At 39.4% G+C, this 22,014-nt stretch overlaps 1 protein-coding gene across 1 annotated transcript; it reads right to left on the bottom strand.

Annotated features, from left to right (window-relative positions):
* Nucleotides 1–3,971: 3,971 nt before the first annotated feature.
* LOC118576007 (leukocyte immunoglobulin-like receptor subfamily A member 5) lies at nucleotides 3,972–7,547 on the bottom strand. The gene is made up of 6 exons (XM_036176392.1): nucleotides 7,485–7,547; nucleotides 7,280–7,315; nucleotides 6,822–7,106; nucleotides 6,389–6,694; nucleotides 4,296–4,346; nucleotides 3,972–4,159 (listed from the first exon to the last, which is right to left on the bottom strand). The coding sequence occupies exons 1-6, from the start codon at nucleotides 7,516–7,518 to the stop codon at nucleotides 4,029–4,031; spliced, it is 843 nt and encodes a 280-aa protein (XP_036032285.1). The 5' UTR covers nucleotides 7,519–7,547; the 3' UTR covers nucleotides 3,972–4,028.
* Between the last annotated feature and the right edge of the window lie 14,467 nt (nucleotides 7,548–22,014).

Genomic DNA, 22,014 nt, shown 5'->3' with positions numbered 1-22,014 from the left:
TAAATGCTAGAAGAACTAAAAGGGAATGTCCAGGTACAGAAAGGAAAACTATATTGTGGGCATTGAATTGTATGTATACCAATATACTCCGATAATAATTCATCAGGATCCCAGGGAGATACAGTAGTAACTTAGAAGGTTGATACTCATATGTATATGAGTTTCTTGACTTAGACATGGCCTCAGAGATCTTTCCACCATGCACACCCACATTTGAAGTCCAGACTTCAGCATGTGAACCTTAACAGGGAAGCCTATTGTATGAAACTATTCCTGGGGGGTTGTGAACAAACATCTATTCATGCTAGATAGAGAACATATGATAGATCAAAATGAGGAGAACATCAAAGTGAGGGGTTGTTTACAGGCATAAAAATAACTAAAAGGCCGCTGAATCACTAAATACAATGCCAGAATGGGTGACAAGTCACGAAAGCTAGAATCCTGGAGTACCATAGCAATCTGCAAGGTAGCTCAACAGGTTACTGAGTATCCTTTCCAGGTAGCACAGCAGGCAGGGGACAGCAACAGGAACATCTCAAGACAGAATGTTTTGGAGTTGATGGAAGAAGTAATAGTGGGGAAGCAAGAGCTGAAGAAGACCACACTCTTTCTGCATTGACTAAGGAGTGAATAGGATCGTTACAAGACAGAAGATCACAGGAGAAGGAGGTTTCTGGAAATGCTGACAAGATCTAGCAGACCCAATGAAGGAAGTTCACCCCCATTATGGCCTGGGCTGTTCTTTAGTTTCCTGTAAATTTCTTTATCTGACTTCCTCATTGCTAGAAAAGTCTTCCCCTCCTTATTGCCCTTCTTCATCTGAACCTCACCAATTCTTCCTCCTAAACCCCTCTCTCCTGACAAAGCTCCTCATCTGGCACTGCAGATTCTGTCTGAATGACCCAGGCACTGGTGCTCACTGGAGGAATGTCACTAGCTTCCATTTAAAACAATATAACACTTAAAATTTATCAGCCACCAGCAGAATATAAACTCTTTGCTCCTGCCCTAGGGTAGAATTATATTAATGCCCTTTCTTGCAGGGTTATTGAAGGAACCTACCAGTTTGGTGACCTGGAGGAGTTTTAAAAATCTGGGTTTCAATTCTTGAAGTAAGAAATAGTCAATAAAGGGCATTAAGAAAACTAAGGAACAATGAAAAAGCTGTACAGAAACATTATACTTTATAATCTAATTAAAAATAGAATTTAAAAAGGTTGTAATAGGAGCACCCAACATAGATGAATAATGCCCGGAAGCAACAGGTTAATAAACAGAATTTCAGAGTCAGAGTTGTCAGTCACGGAGAATCCAGAAGCATTCACTACAAGAATACAGGGTATTGTAATCAATTTTGGTTTCCCATCTAATAATTAGACCCAATTGATGAAGATATCATAAACTTTGATTGTGTAATATGTACAAATTAAGCCAAAAATGACCTGAATTTTTCCTCCTTTTCACTAGCTTCATAATCTGGAATGTGCTGTGTAGGCTTCCAAGAGAGAAAAGTCACCAATGGTCCTACCTAGCCACGATGCCTATGTTCTATATACCTGCGAGAAAGGCTCCATCTGCCTACTTGTGCATGACTGTTAAAGAAATAGCTAACGGCTTTCTTTTGGTACATGATGTGTATTTGACAGGAGAGCATCCATGCTTGGTACTATAAAAATGGGTCAAGATTCGCTACAGGACACATTGTAGGCCCTAGAGATGCATCTGCTACGCTTATTTGGCTAAATTCACATGGTGCCAAACTGCCTTAGTTTTATTTATATGAAGAGAATAGTAGCAATCTCAGTGTTAATCACATTTCTGTATGCACTCAGTAATAGTCAATTGATAATACAAACTAGTAGTTTGTCAAAGTGTGAGAACAAGTGATCGTGGAGTGCTTTGACCTAGTCAGCACATCTACATCCTCCTCTCAGTGGTCCAGGAAACATGGAAGAAGAAAGGTGAGGGATGAAGAACAGTGCTGTGAAATACCATCTCCTGAGCATAATGTCAGATCATACTAATGAACTCCTAACAATTATGGTTACCCACACAAGACTGACCTAAGCCTGAGTTGTCAACATGTGAACATTGTTAAAGGAGGGGACCATGAGGCCTCTCTGTTACTTTTTCTGCTGCTATGGTAAAATACTGAGGGAAGTGGAAGAAACTTGAAGGAGAAAATGTATTTATAGCTCACAGCTCCAGGATAAAGAAGAGAAACCAAGGCAAGAGAAACTTGAAGCAGCCAGAAGCATTACATCCATACACGAGACACAGAGAAGGATGAATGAACACATGTTGGTGCTCAGTTCACTTTCTTCATTTCATACACACCAGCATCACCAAAATATTCCCAAGCACAGGACTTTCCACATTAATCATGTTAATCAAGATAATACCTCAGAAACATGTCAAGAGACTTAGGAGCCATAAAGGACTGTTGGAGGTCTATCCAGGCTCTCCATACCTCTGTGCTGAATTGACCATCTAAATCTTTTTTGTTTTTAAATATTTATTTATTTGTTTATTTATTCACTTATTTATGTATGTATACAGCATGTATGACTGCAGGCCAGAAGAGGGCACCAGATCTCATTACAGATGGTTGTGAGCCACCATATGGTTCCTGGGAATTGAACTTAGGACTGGGAGGCGGTGGTGGCACTCACCTTTAATCCCAGCACCCGGGAGGCAGAGGCAGGTGGATCTCTGTGAGTTTGAGGCCAGCCTGGGCTACCAAGTGAGTTCCAGAAAAGGCGCAAAGCTACACAGAGAAACCCTGTCTGGAAAACGAAAAACAAAATCATCTTTAGGGGCTGGAGAGATGGCTCAGAGGTTAAGAGCACTGGCTGCTCTTTCAGAGGTCCTGAGTTCAATTCCCATTTAAATCTTCATGCTCACTATCTCCTTCTTTATAGTGTTCCAGTTTTATCCCCACTGGACTTTGTATCTTGAGAGCCCCAAGTCCTCACTACTGTTTTCACACAATTAACAAGATCAAGGGACTGTGAAAATGGAATGTACACACTTGACATTAACAAAACAGCTAGGATGCATAGGGGTCTCCTTTTCATGGATCTCAAATATTCCAATAATCAATTGAGGACTAAACAAATGTCCTATATTGTGAGAATGTAAATACATATCATAGCTTGGTGGTGTCCAACCTTCTCACACAGAACCAGTCAGGGTGGGCAAAGGTCCATGTCTGCTATGATCGCTGCCCCTTGGTGTTTCCAGCATGGAACAGGCTGACCTTGGTATAGAGGAATAAGCTGGGACTTCAAGGTGATGATGCAAAGGATTATACACAACAATCAACAAATGTCACAGACCAGGACTTATTTAACAAAATGATGTTTTCAAAACAGTACCAACTGCATCCAACCACATAGTCACTTTAAACACTAGATAGCAACTTTTTATAAATTATCAGAAATTTCACAATGAGTTTGTGATGAATACCTAATAGTTTGAAAGTACAGATTTTTAGGAGCATCATTTAGATTCAGTTATTTTTTCATTCTGGAATCTGTCTTGTGCTCATTCTTTTATTGATGTTGTATTGAGTCAAATTCCTTGTTCATAGTAACAACATCCACAGAAAGCAGATTCTCATAATGCAAAATAGGGAATGTTGTAATTTATCATAAAGGAAAGTATGACAAGAGACTGGGGGAAAGCAGAAGATACACAGAGGAAAAGACTCAAACCTCACTGCTGGGACAACATGTTCCCCACATCATAGACTGCAAAGGAAGGAAGAAAAATATTCAGAGTCCACAGCAAGATAGAGGGTAGAGCCTTAATGTGCTGGTGGAAGAGTTCCTCACACCAACACTTGGGTCTTTTCCTGCACCCAAAACACATTGCCTTCCTGGATATTTTCTCACAAGTTATTGAATTCTATGTAAAAAAAAAAAAAAAAAAAAAAAAAAAAAAAAAAAAAACTAGAGACCCTCAAATTTGTTTCCCGGATGTAGACACCATGTATGGCTTGTTGCTATCTCTCTTCTTCCCTTCTAGGATGCAGTCAAGGTCCTTCTCTGGCTGTGGCAAGCTTCAAACAGCAAAATCCCAAGAAGTATGAAGATCAAGCCAGACATGCCCATCCGGATGAGGTTCTGTACTGTGTGATCCTGGGGTGGTGAGACTAGAAATTGTTGACAAAGACATCAGGACCAACCAAGGCCACCGTAAGATAACTGGATTTCTACTCTGAGAGGCCCCTCCTCAGTATAGAATTTGGCCTTCTGTGTCATGCCCAAACCAGAATTTTCCTTACTCACCTGTCAGGGCTTCTGACATGTTTTGTGGTTGTCTGGTGGTCTCAGGTGCTCCTGAGAAACAAAGACACGTTGGATGTGTAAAGTGCTCAAGAGAACTGATTCTTTTTGTCCAATTTCATCTTGTTATTTCCTGGAAATGCATATTAATCTTATCACACATCATGAAAATCTGAGATGAAACCTATCTGTGCTGTATCAGGCTTCCTCCAGGTCCTTGTCTTGATTTATTCAACCTGACTATGCTCTGAGTTCAGAATTTCTGGCCCAGGCACCTCCTTGAAATAGAGTTTATCTGATTCCAGAGAGCTGAGATGGAAAAATATGGTCTCCCAGTTCAGAGTAAATGAGCCTTCCTGTGCTTGCTCCCATGGGGCTCAGCCTGGGTATAGAATGCTGGAAGCTAATTTCACTGGAGATTGGTTTGTAACTATTCACCAGCTGAGAACCCAAGGTCCAACCCAAAACTTTTGTTCTCAGGGACACATGAATACCTGGTGCACAAAATAGACAGGCTGGGGTTCTCTATGTGCACTCACCCAAAGCAGTTCCCAGGATGCTTCTGTTTAACATCTTACTCTCTAATCATCAAGTTGTTAATGACACAAATAATACAACCACAAAGACATAAAAATATGCTCACAGTGTACATGAATGCAGATACATTCTAATAAAGAGTTAACATAAATCATCAAATAATAGGCCAATAAAAAGCATGTAAAAATACATAAAAAATACTTGTCACAATGCCCAGAGAGGCTATGGACTCTAGAGGAGAAACCAATACTGCCATGCTCTTAAACCAATATGATTTCTAACTGCATTCTTAACACTAATCTTTATACTCACAGTAAATAAAGCTCTCACCCCTCATAAAAGAAGTTTCTATTGCCAGATGGGGATGATTTTAAAGATCCACAACTTGTCAAAACAAGAATAAGTGACATTAATGTGCCCAGTCCAAATGGATACTTCTATAACACAAACGGTATATGTAAAATAAAGGAACATTGAGGAAGTGATGTAGAAAGTTTATAAGAGCCAGGGGAACAAGATTCCTGCTACATGATAGAGTCTTCTAGACATGACATGGAAGCTGCACCATGAAATATCAAAAATATGTGTGTCTAAAGAAGACCTACATAATGACCAGATGGACTCCATAGTCACTTGCTCCCTTGCACATCACAGGACCAGAGCAAACTAATCAGATCAGATAGAAACTGGTGAATAATAAGAAGTGGAGACAAGCCACATGGTGAATCTATGACGTTTTCAGATAAAATTGTTTGGAGACAAGGGAAGAAAATGGAAGAATCCAAAGAAACGCAAGCTAGGATATAGGCTGTTCATATATGTGTATGTGTGTGTGCATGTGTGATGTGTGATATGTAACAATAATAATAATAACAATAATAATGAAAGTCAGAGATCAAATTTAAGAAGGAATAAAAGAAGCACAGAGTGAGATAATGAAGAAAATTGGTAGAAACTATTTAAATACAGTAATATATGAAATCATCTAAAAGTTAAATATATATAAAATCATACAATATTATAGATATTCTGTAATTACATGTATATATACATGTAAACACAAATAAATAAATTATAAATGTATATGCATAAGTTATATGCTACCATGCAATTTCAAATATATTTACTTGAAGGAAAAAATTCTTTGTGCAGGAAAATTGTAAAAAAACTGGGTGCAACTGGAGATCAATACATTAAATCAAGTAAATGAGACACAGAAAGTTTAACACCATGTTTTCTCTCACTTGAGGATCCGGATTTATCAGTACATAAAATCACATATAATGACTATAACATACTCCTATCATATACATATCTACTCATCTATTGCATGATAATATGGAGATCATTGAGTTGATCCCAGAACAGCAGAAGGAACACTGGAGTCACATCTATCTTCTAGACACCCCATGTTTCACTCTCATTGCCCTCCCTCCCCTAGTTTCTGTATCTTGGGTCCTATTGTCTTCATGCTCTGTGTCAATGGGATTGAGAGCCTTGGATCTCCTAGATCCTTTCCAGAAGCAATATCTTTCAATAGACAAGCAGAACTTCCTCACCTGACACCAGGAACTCCAGAGGATCACTGGGTTCTGACCACACCTGGGGTTTACTCAGGTAATAGCCATAGCATCTGAATGTCCTCTGCTGTCTGGAGGTCACAGGCCCCACAGAGAACAGTGCCCGGAAACTGCCATTAGAGTATATGTACTGTGAGTCTAGGGTCCAAGAGAACTTCTGTGGTTCCTCCTTAGTCAGAGCAAACCCATCATACCCAAGCTTTGAGGCACACTGGAGGGTCACATTCCCTCCTAATCTCATCGCTGGGCTGGGCAGGGCTGACAGACTGGGTTTTGTGTAGAGTCCTAGGAAAAAAGAGAGCATCCTGTTAAATGGACCATCACCTCTTGATTTGCCTTCTTGCACATCCCAGAGGGAAGATTCTTTCCTAAGGAGAGAATCTTGGAATGGAGACCCTGGGTTTTCACTTACCTGTCACCATCAAGTCTAGAAAGTCACTGCGCTCTGACCAGCCAACATGGGTCCTATAGTAACAGCGATATCTCCCTGCATGGTTCTCTTGAATAGATGGGAAGAAGAACTTGGCCTTATTTGTAGGCTCCAGAGGGGTCTGTCTTTGCCAGGGATCTGGACCGCCCTCTTTATCGAGATAGTATTCCTGGGCATTTGAGGTCCCCTCACATGAGATGGTCACTTGCATGCCCCTGGTCATCACAGAGCCTGGTTGAGCTCTGAGTGTGGGCTTGCCAATAGCTTCTGCAAGGAAATCAACAGCTTGATCCCAGGACATTGGCCTTCTAATCTCATCCCTCAGCCCCAAGAACCTCTGAGTATAACCCAAGCATAGTCCACAACTATTATTCTTTATTCATCCTGCCCAGGATTGGCCCCTGGTCCACAGAAGAAGAAACCTCCTGACCCACACTCACCTACTGGTACATGGGTCATGGAGAACAGGGTCAGCACTGGAAGAGAATACTCTGTGTGAGCTTTGCCCTCCAAATCAGAGCAGATCCTCCCCTCCCCACAGGTTCCTGCTCCCCTTGGGTTTCCTGATAGCCCAGGGTTTAGCTATGAGGTATGTTCCCCACCACCACCTAATCACAGTATCCCTTCCCACTATGTATATCTCACCAAGATAGAACAGGGCTATGAAGGCAATGGTCATGGCATCTCCTTCCAGTGGCTACAGTGGTGATTAGCAGGGCCAGAGAGTCTGGTCATATGAACAAGCAATACAAGGTGTGGCCTTGGGAGGAAAAATATTCCTCATCACATGATGGCTATTTCTTCATCTCCACAGGAAAGGGAAGTACCCTCACAGGCGTCTGGCTCCTATTTCTCCAGCAGTGTATCTTGTGTTAGTTTCAGATTCTCTTTAGTACTTTTTTAAAGAGATGATGTCTCTCCCAACCTCACCTATAACTACCATATCCTCATCACACTGAAGACCAGAAAATAGCAGCAAATAGGCCTGGTAGCTTCATGGTTCCCATCCAGGTTAGTCTGGCTGAAGGCTCACTCTTTCCCCACTCAGTGCCTCCTCACTGAATTTTCTTCACTCTTCAGCCTATCCATTTATACAGCATTAAGGGATGTTTCCTTAGGCCACTCATCTCCCTATCCCTAGAAACGCTTTGGAAGTTTGATGCTGCAAGGAAGACACAAAGCAACAGAGATACTCTGAGCACCTGACTGCAATCTCACGTGGAGCTCCATCTTAGAGATGAGCCTAGGGAGATTCAAAGATAGTGGATGGAAACATGAATGTTTTCCCACTTCTTGCAATTCTGGACTGAATAGATCTATGTCTGAAGTTCCTTCCTTCTAAAATGTTGTTATTGTTTATTTTCATGTTTTGTCTAGGTGTATGTAGTGCCCACAGACACCAGAAAGAAGTGTCCTAGACATGAAGTTGCAGTTAGGAACCACAGTGTGAGTCCTGGTACTTGACACAGGTCCCCTGGAAGAACAGCCAGTACTCTACAGATTGAGTGGTCTCTCCAGCATCTCTGTCTGTCTCTTAATATCTGCCATCTGTCATTGTTTGGGATCACAAGCATGTGCCACCATGCCTAACTTGAGTTTCTTTTGATTGCCACATGCCCCTTCTCTCTAAACAATTTTATCGGAAGACATTGCTGACTCACCATGTGGTTTGTCTCCACTTCCTGTTGTCCACTGGTTGCTATGTGATCTGTGATGCCAGCATGTGGGGTGGAGCAAATGACAGATGTCAAGATGTTGGAGCAAAGAAAACCCTTAAGGAAAATTTTCAAGCACTCAAGAGATGTAAAAAGAGGGATTCTAATGACCTTTTTTTCAGGAATTCTAGAGGCAAATGAAGTCTTGACTCATCTCATTTTAGAGTCAAAGGTAAACACAAAATACTTGCAGTAATTCAGATAGCACCCTTAGGCACTTTGAACTTTGAAGCGCTTAGATGAAACTTCCTTAAGCAAAGGTTGAAAGGTCAGAAGACAGAGTTTGTTGTGTATGCCTAATATATTTCCCTTTTCCCCAAGCCTTGGCAAACAACTTATTTTAAATTGGCATTATAATGTAGAGCACACTAATTGACCATTTCTCCTGGAGCCCAAAACATAAAGAAATCTTACTCTGTTACAACAATGCATCAATTTCTTCTTTTTCATGGGGTTATAAACATCATCACAACAATTTTCCAGTACATCCCTGAGGACTTATTAACTAAAGCCGAGTTCAGGTTATCCATTCTCACAGAGCTCTGAAATACATCAAATACCACAATACACTAAATAGCTAAATATGAATGGACTGAACTGAACTGAACTGAAGATACCTTTGAATCAGAGGTCACTTGGGTAGTGAAAGAGAACAAAACAGAACAAGAAGTGCTTTCAAAGCAGAGAACAAACAATCTGCAGTCCAGGAACAAAACTACATAATAGAGGAACTCCATTTTGTGTTCAACAAGAGAGAGATGGAGAAAGCTGGGGAGCCAGGAAAGGGAACACCTCCAACAGAAATCACTTGACTATCTCCATCTCAGGTAGGACCTGGTATTCCTTGTGAAATTAGTGGCTCTTAAGAGAGTCACTGAGATCTGGGAACAGAAACAGAGCTCATTCTACAGGCTACCACAAGCATAAATGGCCAGAATCAAGACTCATGATGACTCACAACAGAGAAGAAAATGCAGAGTTATTGACCTGGCTTTCTCCCAAAAGGGCATTCTCTGTGATAGAAGAGCAGGTTGAGGTGAATTGTTTCAAAGTGTGCCCCCTCAGATGCTTTCTTTTGGATGGTGGATGTCTTCAGCCTCATGAAAACATAAATGCTTCAGGTAAATGGAGATTTCCCAAAATACAAGATCTCTTTCTGGCTTCCATATTCCTTGGTTTTGACTGTGGCTTTTCATCATCCTCCAATTAGTATATATGCTGTGTTACTCTCTAAGTAAGAGTTAGAGGAAAGGTTGTACCTGTAACTAAGTATGATGTTTCATTATAAAGATAAAGTTTTGGAAAGCCACATGCCCAACCAACTAACTTGATTCAGTGTGTATGAATAAAAAATAAAGAAGGATAATCAATGGACTGGTTTAAATGATAATGGCCCCAAAAGGCTCACATATTTCAACATTTGATCTCCAGTAGGTAGAACTGCTTGAGAAAGATAAGGATGTACAACCTTGTTGGAGGAAACATGTCACTTGGAGCAGGCTTTGAAATTTCAAAAACTCACGTCATTCTCAGTGATCTCTCTCTCTCTTCTTATTCTTCCTGCTTGCAGGTCAAAATGTGACCTCTCAGATGTTCCTGTCCCACCATGCTTTTGCTTTCAATCCTCTGAAACCATAAGCCAAATTAAATGTGTTCTTCTATAAGCTGCCTTGGCCATGGAATGTTGTCAGAACATAGAAAAGTAAAATATACAATCAATAAGATGTTTCCAAGTTAGAGGAAATTTTTCTATAGCTAGATGAGGACTGTTTCAGTTTATTTCACCAAAGAAACAGAGTACTGGGGTTCATGAATCTAGAGATTGCACTAGTCTTGAAAAGTAAAGGTCTCAATGTTTAATAATGAAATTGTCAAAGAACATCCATAGCACTTGAGGATTAACTACCTGAAGGTCAAAGGGAGCCAAGGGACTTCTAAATCTGGTGACAATGGAATAAAAGGATGATGATGAAGGCTTGAGAACATCATCTGCACCCCTGAGAAACTCTGGGTTACTCTGTATATCATGATCAAACAAATTCAATTCCCTATGGAATTTATTTAGGGAAGGGTTACTCATTTTTACCCGTTTTTACAGAGTCAACCCTGATGGTTTCAGAACTTTTACTGGATTAGAAGGCAGAGACAAGGGATGTTAGTTTATTCTGATGTTAGCTTACTCATTTCATTAAACTCTTCTTTCATGAATTTCTGACTTGCCTAGTTCCCCATTCCCTTTCTAGGAAGCATTATAGTGCCCAAATTGAGTATTATCTTAAGATCTAGATACCCAATAATCAAAATTTGTCTCCAGAGGGAAATTGCAACTTCTCCTATACAAATGAAAAACTCAGTAGCTCATTGATCCTGATATACAGACCCTCATAGAAAGGTCATAACTGTAAAGCCCAAATTCAACTCAGAGATTATTAGAAATTCCCTCATAAAGTAAAAATATCTCATTAGGAAGTCAGGAAGGAATTATAACTTCCAACAGCCCAACTGCTAAGATGCAGACTACAGTCTGACTCCTATGCTATCAGCTCTAAAACTCACAATAGAATATTGATTAAATGTGGTGGTATTGTGTTCCCCACAATATTGTGCACCCTAATAAATTTATCTGGGGTCAGAGAACAGACAGCCACTATAACAGGGCCAAAAATGGTGGCTAGAAAATGGGTCAGAGCAAGCCATAGCAGAAGTTGAGCAGTGGTGGTGCATGCCTTTAATCCCAGCACTTGGGAGGCAGAGCTAGCTGGGTCTCTGAGTTCAAGGCCCTTTAGAAACAGCTAGGCATCGTGACACATGCCTTTAATCCCAGAAATTCAGCCTTTAATTCCAGGGAGTGATAGCAGAAAGCAGAAAGGTATATAAGGCGTGAGGACCAGGAACTAAGTTAAGCATTTGGCTGGTTAAGCTTTTAGGCTTTGGAGCAGCACAGTTCAGCTAGATCCATTCTGGATGAGGACTCAGAGGCATCCAGTCTAAGGAAACAAGACCAGCTGAGGAACTGGCGAGGTGAGGAAACTGTGGCTTGTTCTGTGTCTCTGATCTTCCAGCGTTCACCTCAATAACTGGCCTCAGGTTTGTTTTTATTAATAAGAACTTCTAAGATTCCTACTACAACTAAAGACTTGAAAGTATCCAAGGAACCTGTGGTTTCTACACATTCCCTAGTGACAAATTCACATACTCTTTTTATAAAATTTGTTGTTGGGGGAGGGTTTGAATGTCTAATTTTTGTTGTTCTTATTATTAGTATTATTATCATCATCATTATTATTATTTGAAGACTTAGAACAAACATGCAATGTATTATGATCATATTAATCCCTAAATCTATTTGAAGTTCAATTTTGCTCAGGGTAAGAGGTCAGAATTCAGTTTCACTATTTTACATGTTAAAAGCAGTGTTGACCATCATCATCTGTTGAATACTTGTATTTCTCTAGTGTTCATTTTTTTATATCTTTGTCAAAAATCACGTAACTGTGTTTGAATAGACTTATATCAGAATCCACTACTCCATTCCATTTATCTATATACCTCTTGTGCTAGTACTGTGCTGTTTTGATTACTATGGCTCAGTAATTTAACTAGAAATCAAATGTAGTGAGACCTTCTACTCCATTCATTTTGTCCAGGATCTTTTTGGTTATCCTTGGTCTTTATTTGTGCTTCTATATAATTGAGACATTTTTCCTATGTCCGTGAAGAAATGACCTGGTAGTTTGATTGGGCTTGTTTTGAATCTCCAGATTACTTTTGGCAGGATGGTTATTTTTAACAATATTATTTCCTCCATCCATGTATATGAGAGGTCTTTCCACCTTCAAGTGTCTTCCTCAACTTCTTTCTTCAGAGATTTGAAAAGTTCATTATAGTGGTCTTCAAACTCTTTCATTAAGTTTGTTCTTGTTCATTTTACTATTTTCTAAGCCTACCAATAATGGTGTTGTTTCTATAAATTCTTTGAAAGCTTATTTGTTATTGATATTTAGAAAGGCTACTGTTTTTTAGGTCAATTTTGTATGCTAGCACTTCGAGGAAACTACTGATCATTCACAGAAGTTTTCTGGTAGATTCTTCAGATTCCTTTATGTATAATACCATACCATTTGAAAATAGGAATAATTTGATTTTTCTTCCTATTTGTGTCCTTTAGCAATATTATACTGAATTGCAAAGAATTGGGAGCATACCCTCTAAGACAGTAATGAGAAAATAGTGTCCTGTCTTATACATTATAGCTCTTAGCATTTTAACTATAACAATAAGCAGGAGGAAGAAACAAAACACAAGTAGAAAAGGGAAAAGACAAATTAGATCTATTTGCATATAATATAGTTGAATACTTAAATGATCTAAAGAGCCCACCAAAAAACACTTGGATCTCTAAAATACTTTCAGTAAAACAATAGACAACAAACCAATATACAAAATCAGTAGGTTTTCTATATACTAATAGGAAAAAATGAGAAAGAAGAAAAGAAAAAATTAATTCAAACATATTAATTTTTTGATCTCAGAAAAATAAATAGAAGTTTTCTCTCATATAGAGTTCCTACACTCAGGGAATGTCCATTTCTAGTCTGGACATTGTCACCACCCTCAAGAGAACCACATGTAAATTCCACATTTACTCCCATTGCACATTCTCCTCAGATCCTGCTTTCTACTTCTGTGGAGCTGTCACAGGGCTATACTTACACAATAAGTGGCACTGTGTTTCACTTTTTGACTGAACACATTTCAAAGCCCAGCTTTACTTTAATATGTAACTGTGTTTTATTGTATAAAATAATATTTTATTGATTCATACCAACACTTAAATAGTTTCTGATGGCCAGAAACTAATGTGTAAAAAAATAGATAAACAGACCTTTCCCTTGATGAGACTTCATGAACAGGCGGTACCCCTGCCCAACTCACCATAGGAACCCTTTATGGGCTTTCTCCAGGAACTAGACCCTGAGGAAACATCTGTGCCTCCCCCCATTGCCACACATTACTGCCCCAGTTGCAGGCCAGTAGGAAAGACTCCAGCAGGCAGATCTCCCCACCAGCAACCTGTAATCAACAAGACCTACCCCCTTCTGAAAAACTACCCATCCCACTACAAACTCAGTGGCAACTTGAACAACAGAATCCACAAGCTCACAATCCACAAGAGTTCCAATTGGACCAAGATCAGTTCCTTCAGACACAGACACCTCTTGCACTGATTGGAGGAAGAGATGGGTAGGTGCCAGTGCAAAAATACATACAACATGGAGAGCAATATAGCACCACCAAAACCTAGTGGCTCAACAACAGCAAGACCTGAACATCACAACATAGAGGAAGCAGAAAAAAAGCAACCTAAAAAATAACTTTATAAAGATGATAGAGGCCTTTAAAGAGGAAATGAAAATCTTTCTTAAAGAAATTGAGGAAAAGACAAACAAAAAATTAGAAGAAATTAAATAAATCCCTTAAAGAAAACCAAGAAAAAAAAAGAAACAGGTAAAAGAAACAGTTCAACTGATTTTTTTGGAACCCATTCCCTGTGGTGGGATACCTTGCTCAGCCTTGATACAATGGGGAGGGCCTAGGTTCTCCTTCAACTTGGTATGCCAGATTTTGCTGACTACCATGGGAGGCCTTACCACTCTGAGGAGTGGAGGGGGGTAGAGTGGGAGGGAGAGGGAATTGGGGTTGATATGTAAAATAAAAGAAAATGTTAATAAATAAATATATTTAAATTAAAAAAGAAACAGCTCAAGACCTGAAAATTGAAATAGAAATAATAAATAAGACCCAAACTGAGGGAATGCTGGAAATGGAAAATCTGAGCAAATGAACAGGAACTATAGATGCAAGCATAACCAACAGAATACAAGAGATGGAAGAGAGAATCTAGGGCATGGAGAATATAATAGAGGAAATAGATTCATCAGTCAAAGAAAACACTAAAGCCAAAAAAAGTTGTAACACGAAATGTCCAGGAAATCTGGGACACCATGAAAAGGCCAAACCAAGTAGAAGGAGGAGAAGGAGGAGGGGGGGAGGAGGGGCAACATGGCAAAGGCACAGAAATTATGTTCAACAAAATGATAGAAGAAAACTTTCCCAACCTAAAGAAGGAAATACCTATGAAGATATAAGAAGCTTACAGAACGTCAAATAAAATAGATTCCCCCCCAAAAAAGTCCCCAGCCACATAATAATCAAAACACTAAACATACAGAATAGAGAAAAAATATTAAGAGCTCCAAAGGAAAAAGTCCAAGTAACATGTAAAGGCAAACCTATCAGAATAACACCTAACTTCTCAATGGAGACTCTGAAAGTCAGAAAATCCAAGACAGACACTAAGAGACCACAGACACCAACCCAGACTACTACAACCAGCAAAAATTTCAATTAGCATAGATGAAGTACACAAGATATTCCAACATAAAACCAGGTTTAAGCAATACTATCTACAAATTCAGTCCTACAGAAAGCACTAGAAGAAAAAATCCAATCTAAAAAAGTTAGATGCACCAAGGAAAACACAGGCAATAGATAATCCCACAGCAGCAAATCCCAAAGAAGGGACACACACACACACACACACACACACACACACACACACACACACACCAAAAAATAGCAGGAATTAACAACCACTGGTCATTGATATTCCTTAATATTAATGGACTCAATTCACCTATAAAAAAGACACAGGCTAACAGAATGGATACTAAAACAGGATCCTCCTTCTACATACAAGAAACACACCTCAACTTCAAAGACAGAAACTAATTCAGAGTAAAAGACAAGGAAAAGACTTTCCACCAAATGCACTAAAGAAGCAAGCTGGTGAAACTACCCTAATATCTAATGAAATAGACGAAACAAAATTAAATCAAAACAGTTTGGGAAAGACATTACATATTCATCACAGGAAAAATCCATCCAGATGAAATCTCAATTCTGAACATTTATGTCCCAAATACAAGGGTACATACATTTGTAAAAGAAACATTACTAAAGATTAAATCACATGTCAAACCCCACACACTAGTAGTGGGAGATTTCAATCATCCACTCTCACCAAAGGACAGGTCTTCCAGAAAGAAACTTTACAGAGAAATAAGGGATCTAACAGAAGGTCTGACTCAAACGGACTTAATAAATATCTACAGAACATTCCACCCTAATACAAAAGATTATATCTTCTCAGCATTCCATGGAACCCTCTTTATAATTGAACACATAGTCAAAAAGCAAATCTCAACACTTACAAAAGAATGGAATAACTTTCTGTATTTTATCAGACCACCATGGCTTAAAGTTAGAATTCAACAACAACACAAATTAGAGAAAGCCTATAAACTCATTAAACTATGTAATGCACAAATGAATCACCAATGGGTCAAGGAAGAAATAAAGGAAGAAATTATGGACTTCCTAGAGATCAATGAAAATTAATGTAAAACATATTGACCCTCATGGGACACTGTGAAAGGAGTGCTAAGGGAAAAATGCATAGCACTAAATGCCTACATAAAGAAGTTGGAGAAATCTCATACTAGTGACTTAACAGCACACCTGACACCTCTAAAACAAAAAGAAGTAAACTCACCCAGGAGGAGTAGACACCACGAAATAATCAAATTGAGAGCTGCAATCAATAAAATTGAAACAAAGAGAACAATACAAAGAATCCATGAAACAAAGAGTTAGTTCTTTGAGAAAATCAACTAGATAGACAAACCCCTATCCAAACTAACCAAAGGCAGAAAGATAGCATCCAAATTAACAAAATCAGAAGTGAAAAGAGAAACATAACAAGACACAATGAGGAAATCCAAATAATCATCAGTTCATACTCTAAAAACCTGTACTCCACAAAATGAGAAAATCTAAAAGAAACAGACAACTTTCTGGGTAGGTACCAGATACCCAGATACAGAAATTAAATCAAGACCAGATAAACAATTTAAACAGACCTACAACCCCTAAGGTAATACAAACAGTCATTAAAAGTCTCCCAACTAAAAAAATAAGCCTAAGGTCAGATGGTTTCAGTGCAGAATTATACCAGAATTTCAAAGAAGAGCTAATACCAATACTCTTCAAATTGTCCCACACAATAGAAACAGAAGGAATATTACCAAACTCTTTTTATGAAGCTACAATACCCTGATACACAAATCATACAAAGGTGTAAAAAGAAAGAGAATTACAGACTAATCTCCCTCATGAACATTGATGCAAAATTACTAAATGAAATATTGGCAAACAATATCCAAGAACACATCAAAACAAAATCATCCATCATGATCAAGTAGGCTTCATCCCTAAGATGCATGAATGGCTCAACATACAAAAATCTGTTAAGGTAATACACTATATAAACAAACTGAAAGAAAAAAAACTACATGATCATCTCATTAGATGCTGAAAAAGCCTTTGACAAAATATAGCACCCATTCATGATAAAAGTCTTGGAGAAATCAGAAATACAAGGAAAATACATAAACATAATAAGAGCAAGTTACAACCAGCTGACAGCCAATATCAAATTAAATAAAGAGAAACTCAAAGTGATTCCGCTAAAATCAGGAACAAGACAAGGCTCTCCACTCTCTCCAAATCTATTCAATATAGTACTTGAAGTTCTAGATAGAGCAATAAGACAACAAAAAGACATCAAGGGGATAGAAATCGGAAAGTAAGAAGTCAAACTTTCACTATTTGCAGACAATATAATAGTATACAATAGTGACCTGACAAATTCTACCAGGGAACTCCTACAGCTGATAAACTCCTTCAGTAATATGGAGGGATACAAGATTAAATCAAAGAAATCAGTAACTCTTCTATACACAATTATAAATGGGCTGAGAAAGAAATCAGAGAAACATCACCCTTTATAATAGCCACAAATAATAGAAAATATCTTGGCATAACTCTAAGTTAACAAGTGAAAGAAATGTATGACAAGAACTTTAAGTCTTTGAAGAAAGAAATTGAAGATATCAGTAAATCGAAAGATCTCTCATGCTCATGAATAGTTAGAACCAACATAACAAACATGACAATCTTACCAAAAGCAATCTACATATTCAATGCAATCCTCATCAAAATCCCAATACAATTCTTTACAGACCTCAAAAGAACAATATACAAGTTCGTATGGGGGAAAAGGATAGCTGAAAACAATCCTGTACAATAAAGCAACTTCAAGAGTCATCACCACTCCTGACCTCAAGAGCTACTATAGAGATATAGTAATAAAAACATCTTGGTATTGGCATTAAAACTGACATGTGGACTAATGGAATCAAATTGAAGACCCTGACATTAATACACACACCTATGAACACCTGAATTTTTACAAAGAAGTCAAAACTGTACAATGGGAAAAAATCATCTTCAACAAATGGTGCTGGCATAACTGGATGTCAACATGTAGAAAATGGTTAATCGATCCATATCTATTGCCATGCACAAAATTCAAATACAAGTGGATGAAAGACTTCAACATAAATCCAGTTACACTAAATCTGATAGAAGAGAAAGTAGGAAGAAGGTTTGAACACGCAGAAGATCACTTCCTAAATATAACAGCAGTAGCACAGACACTGAGAGCAACAATTAATAAATGGGTCCTCCTGAAACTATGAAGCATCTATAAGGCAAAGGACACAGTAAATTAAGACAAAACAACAGCCTACAGATTGGGAAAAGATCTTTACCAACCCTACATCTGACAAAGGGCTGAGCTTAAAAATATATAAATAACTCAAAAAACTAGACATTAAAATACCAAACAATCCAATTAAAAATGGGGTACAGATCTAAAAAGAGAATTCTCAACAGAAGAATCCCAAATGGCTGAAAGACATTTAAGGAATTTCTCAACATCCTCATTTATCAGGGGAATGCAAATCAAAATGACTCTGAGGTACCATCTTACACCTGTCAGAATGGCTAAGATCAAAACACTGATGGCAGCTTACATCGAAGAGGATGAGGAGAAAAGGGAACACTCCTCCACTGTTGGCAGAACTTGTACAGCAGCCACTTTGGAAATCAGTATGGTGACTTCTCAAAAAATCAGGCATCCATCTACCTCAAGACCCAATGATACCAATTCTTGGGCATATTCCCCAAAAATGCTCAATCATACCACAAGGACACTGGCTCAACTATATTCATATCAGCATTATTCATAATAGCCAGAGCCTGGAAACAACTTAGATGCCCCTCAGCTGAAGAATGGATTAAGAGAATGTGGCACATATACACAATGGAGTACTACTAATCAGTAGTAAAAAACAAAGATATCATGAAATTTGCAAGCAAATGGATGGAACTTAGAAAATATCTTCCTGAGTGAGGTAACCCAGACTCAGAAGGATAAACATGGTATGTACTCACTCATAAGTGGATACTAGATGTAAAGCAAAGGATAACCAGACTACAACCCATAGTTCCAGAGAAGCTAGCTAACAAGGAAGACCCTAAGAGGGATACATAGATAGCCCAGCATAGGAGTTGATGAGATCTACATGAGCAACCTGGGGATGAGGAGGTGGTAATGGAGGGCAAGGAATGGGAGATGAGAACATTAGGAAATGGGAAGTTGGATCTGGAACAAGGACAGAGTGGAAGAGCAAGGAAAGAGATACCATGATATATGAAGACATCATGGAAATAGGGGGAAACAGGGTGCTAGGGAAGTTCCAAGAAATCCACAATGATGACCCCACTTTAGACTACTGGAAATCCTCGAGAGGGTGCCTGAACTGGTCTACTCTGGTAACCAGATTAGTGAATACCCTAACTGCCATCATAGAGCCTTCATCCAGTAACTGATGGAAGCAGTTGCAGAGATCTACAGCCAAATACCAGGCCGAGCTCTAGAGTCCAGTAGAAGAGAGAGAAGAGGGATTCCATGAGCAAATGGCATCAAAATCTTGAAGGGAAAATCTACAGAGACAACTAAACCAAGCTAGTAGGAACTCATTAACTTTGGACTAATAGTTGTGGAGCCTGCATGGGACTGAACTAGGCCCTCTGCATAAGCAAGGCATTTTTATTTCCTGGTCTGTTTCAGGGGCTCCTGGCAGTGGAATCAGGATCTATCCCTGGTGCATGAGCTAGCTTTTTGGAGCCCATTACCTATGATGGGACACCTTGCTCAGCCTTGATGTAGTGGGAGGGGCTTGGTCCTGCCTCAACTGACTGGACCAGGCTCTGCTGACTCCCCACGGGAGGCCTTGCCTTTTCAGGGGGAATGGGTTCAGAAAAGCTGGGAGAGCAGGAGGAGGGATGGTAGGAGGGTCTGTGGTTGGTATGTAAAATCAATCTTAAAAAATTCTTAATAAAGAAGAAAAGAAAAGAAAAAGTTAAAAAGAACCCTCCAGGGAGGTAAGAGGTTGAAACTTCTTCAACACTAACTTCCTCTTTCTCATCTCTACATACAGATGACTGGGTGTAAGGGGAGAGGCTGGACTTTCCAGATGCTGTTACCACTGCTCTGTTTATGCAGTGCTTTGTCTCTTTGTTCACTTCTTGTGCTCCCTGTCCTTCCTCGGAATTCATACACCAAATTAAAAAAAAATGAATTAAATGATGTATTCTAAAGCCAAGTAGGAATGTAAATAAGCTACACCCTTGGGATAGAGCCATATTGAAGTAGCGGGCTTCCCAGGCCTGAGCGGAGGGGAAGAAAGATGTAGAGGTGCATACTCAGCAAAGAAGGGCACGGGCTGTTCAAAGAAGTGAAACTCAGCATGGTTGCTGGGGTCCCATTCCGTGGAGTCCCTTATTTATTTTATTAATTAATTAATTTTTGTAAGCCCGATCACAGTTTTCCTTTCCCTCCTTTCCTCCAACCCCTCCACTCAACATCTTCTCTTCCCTCACCCACCCATTCTCATTTCTCTTTGGAAAAGGGCAGATCTCTTATATATATCAGGCAATCATGGTATATCAAGTTGTAGTAATACAAGGCACCTCCTCTCCTACTGAGCCTGAACAAGACAACCTAGTAGGAGGAAAGGGTCCCAAAAGAGGGTAACAGACTCAGAGACAGCTCCTCCTCCTACTCCAAGGAGCCCCCAAGAAGACCAACCTATATAGTTTGTTACATATGTGCAGAGAGCCTAGGTCAGTCCCACGCAAGCTTTCTGGCTGGCCATTCAGTCTCTGTGAGCCCCTGTGAGTCCAGATTTGACAAAAAATATTTGGGTGCCAGCCCCAAAGAGCTTTCTCCCAGATTCCAAGGAAGATGCTACATCCAGCTAGGGAAAATCTACTTATCTGAAGGTATAAGAATAAATCTACTCACACCATGCTCTTTTAGTCCATCTCTTAATTGTTCTAAGTAAACTTGTCTCTGCCTCTTATCTCTTTGATGTTCTCTCTTTGTTCTACTTAAGTTTCTGAAATTTCCAGTATATATACAATCAGCAATTATCTGGCCAAAGCAAGGTCACAAGACTTGAATTCAGGGTCATCAAAGCAGATAAGAACTGCTTAAGGTGGTAACTGTCAAGCTTTATTTATGACTCAAGATGAGAGTGACTTGTAAGAACCTCAGGTCAAGAGAGGAAGGTTCTTTAACCCTTATCTCATTGAGGATGTTGGAGAGGTGTTGACTTTACTCCCATTAGCTCCAGGAAGCAGTTTCCAGAGGCATGAATGTACTGACAAATGAAGGTCTGTATAAGGGAGAGACAGTGAACCAGGAAGAGCTTGCCATGTGGGGCTAGACTGGGTTTTTTGTGGGGAAAGTTTAGCTCAGTTAACTATGAATATCAAGACAAGATGTCTTGAAATATTGCTCCATTTGGAGCCCTGTGGGAGAAGTCAGAATTGTGATGAAGAACAGAGAGAAATGGGGTTGGGTGGTGACAGGAGCCTGGTGTAGTGCAGGAGGAGGTTGATGTGACGGTAACAACAGGACAACTTGAGTCACACTGAGCCTTGACTGGGCCAAAGAACAGGGACATCTCAGAGTAGAACTGTATGAAACTGATGCAGAGGAATGAAAGTGGAAAGATGGGGGAGTTGAGGCATCAACTCTCTTCCCGTCTTGACTGAAGGAGTGAGATGTTCACAAGCCCTAGGTGGCTCACTGGGGGAAGCTCACCTCTGTCCTGGACTGGATGTGATTTTTAATTGTTGATCATTTACTTTTTCTTCTGGCCATAAAAGAGAACCTTGTAGTATGAATCTTAAAGAGTCTTATTAATGAAATCAAACCCGAGGCCAGTTATTGGGGTGAATGCTGGAAGATCAGAGAAGCAGAACAAGCCACAGCTATCTCACCTTGCTAGTTCCTCAGCTGATCCTATTTCCTCAGGCTGGAAGCTTCTGAGTCTTCATCCCAATAGCTCTCAACTGAACTGTGGTGCTCCAAAGTCTGAATGCTCAACTAACTAAATGCTTAACTGACTCTGGTGCCTGGTTTT

Source organism: Onychomys torridus, chromosome 1 (genome assembly GCF_903995425.1).
Source record: "Onychomys torridus chromosome 1, mOncTor1.1, whole genome shotgun sequence".
Lineage (NCBI taxonomy): Eukaryota > Metazoa > Chordata > Mammalia > Rodentia > Cricetidae > Onychomys > Onychomys torridus.
The sequence above is the reverse complement of the archived record's forward strand: the minus strand, read 5'-3'. Positions and strand labels throughout refer to the sequence as shown.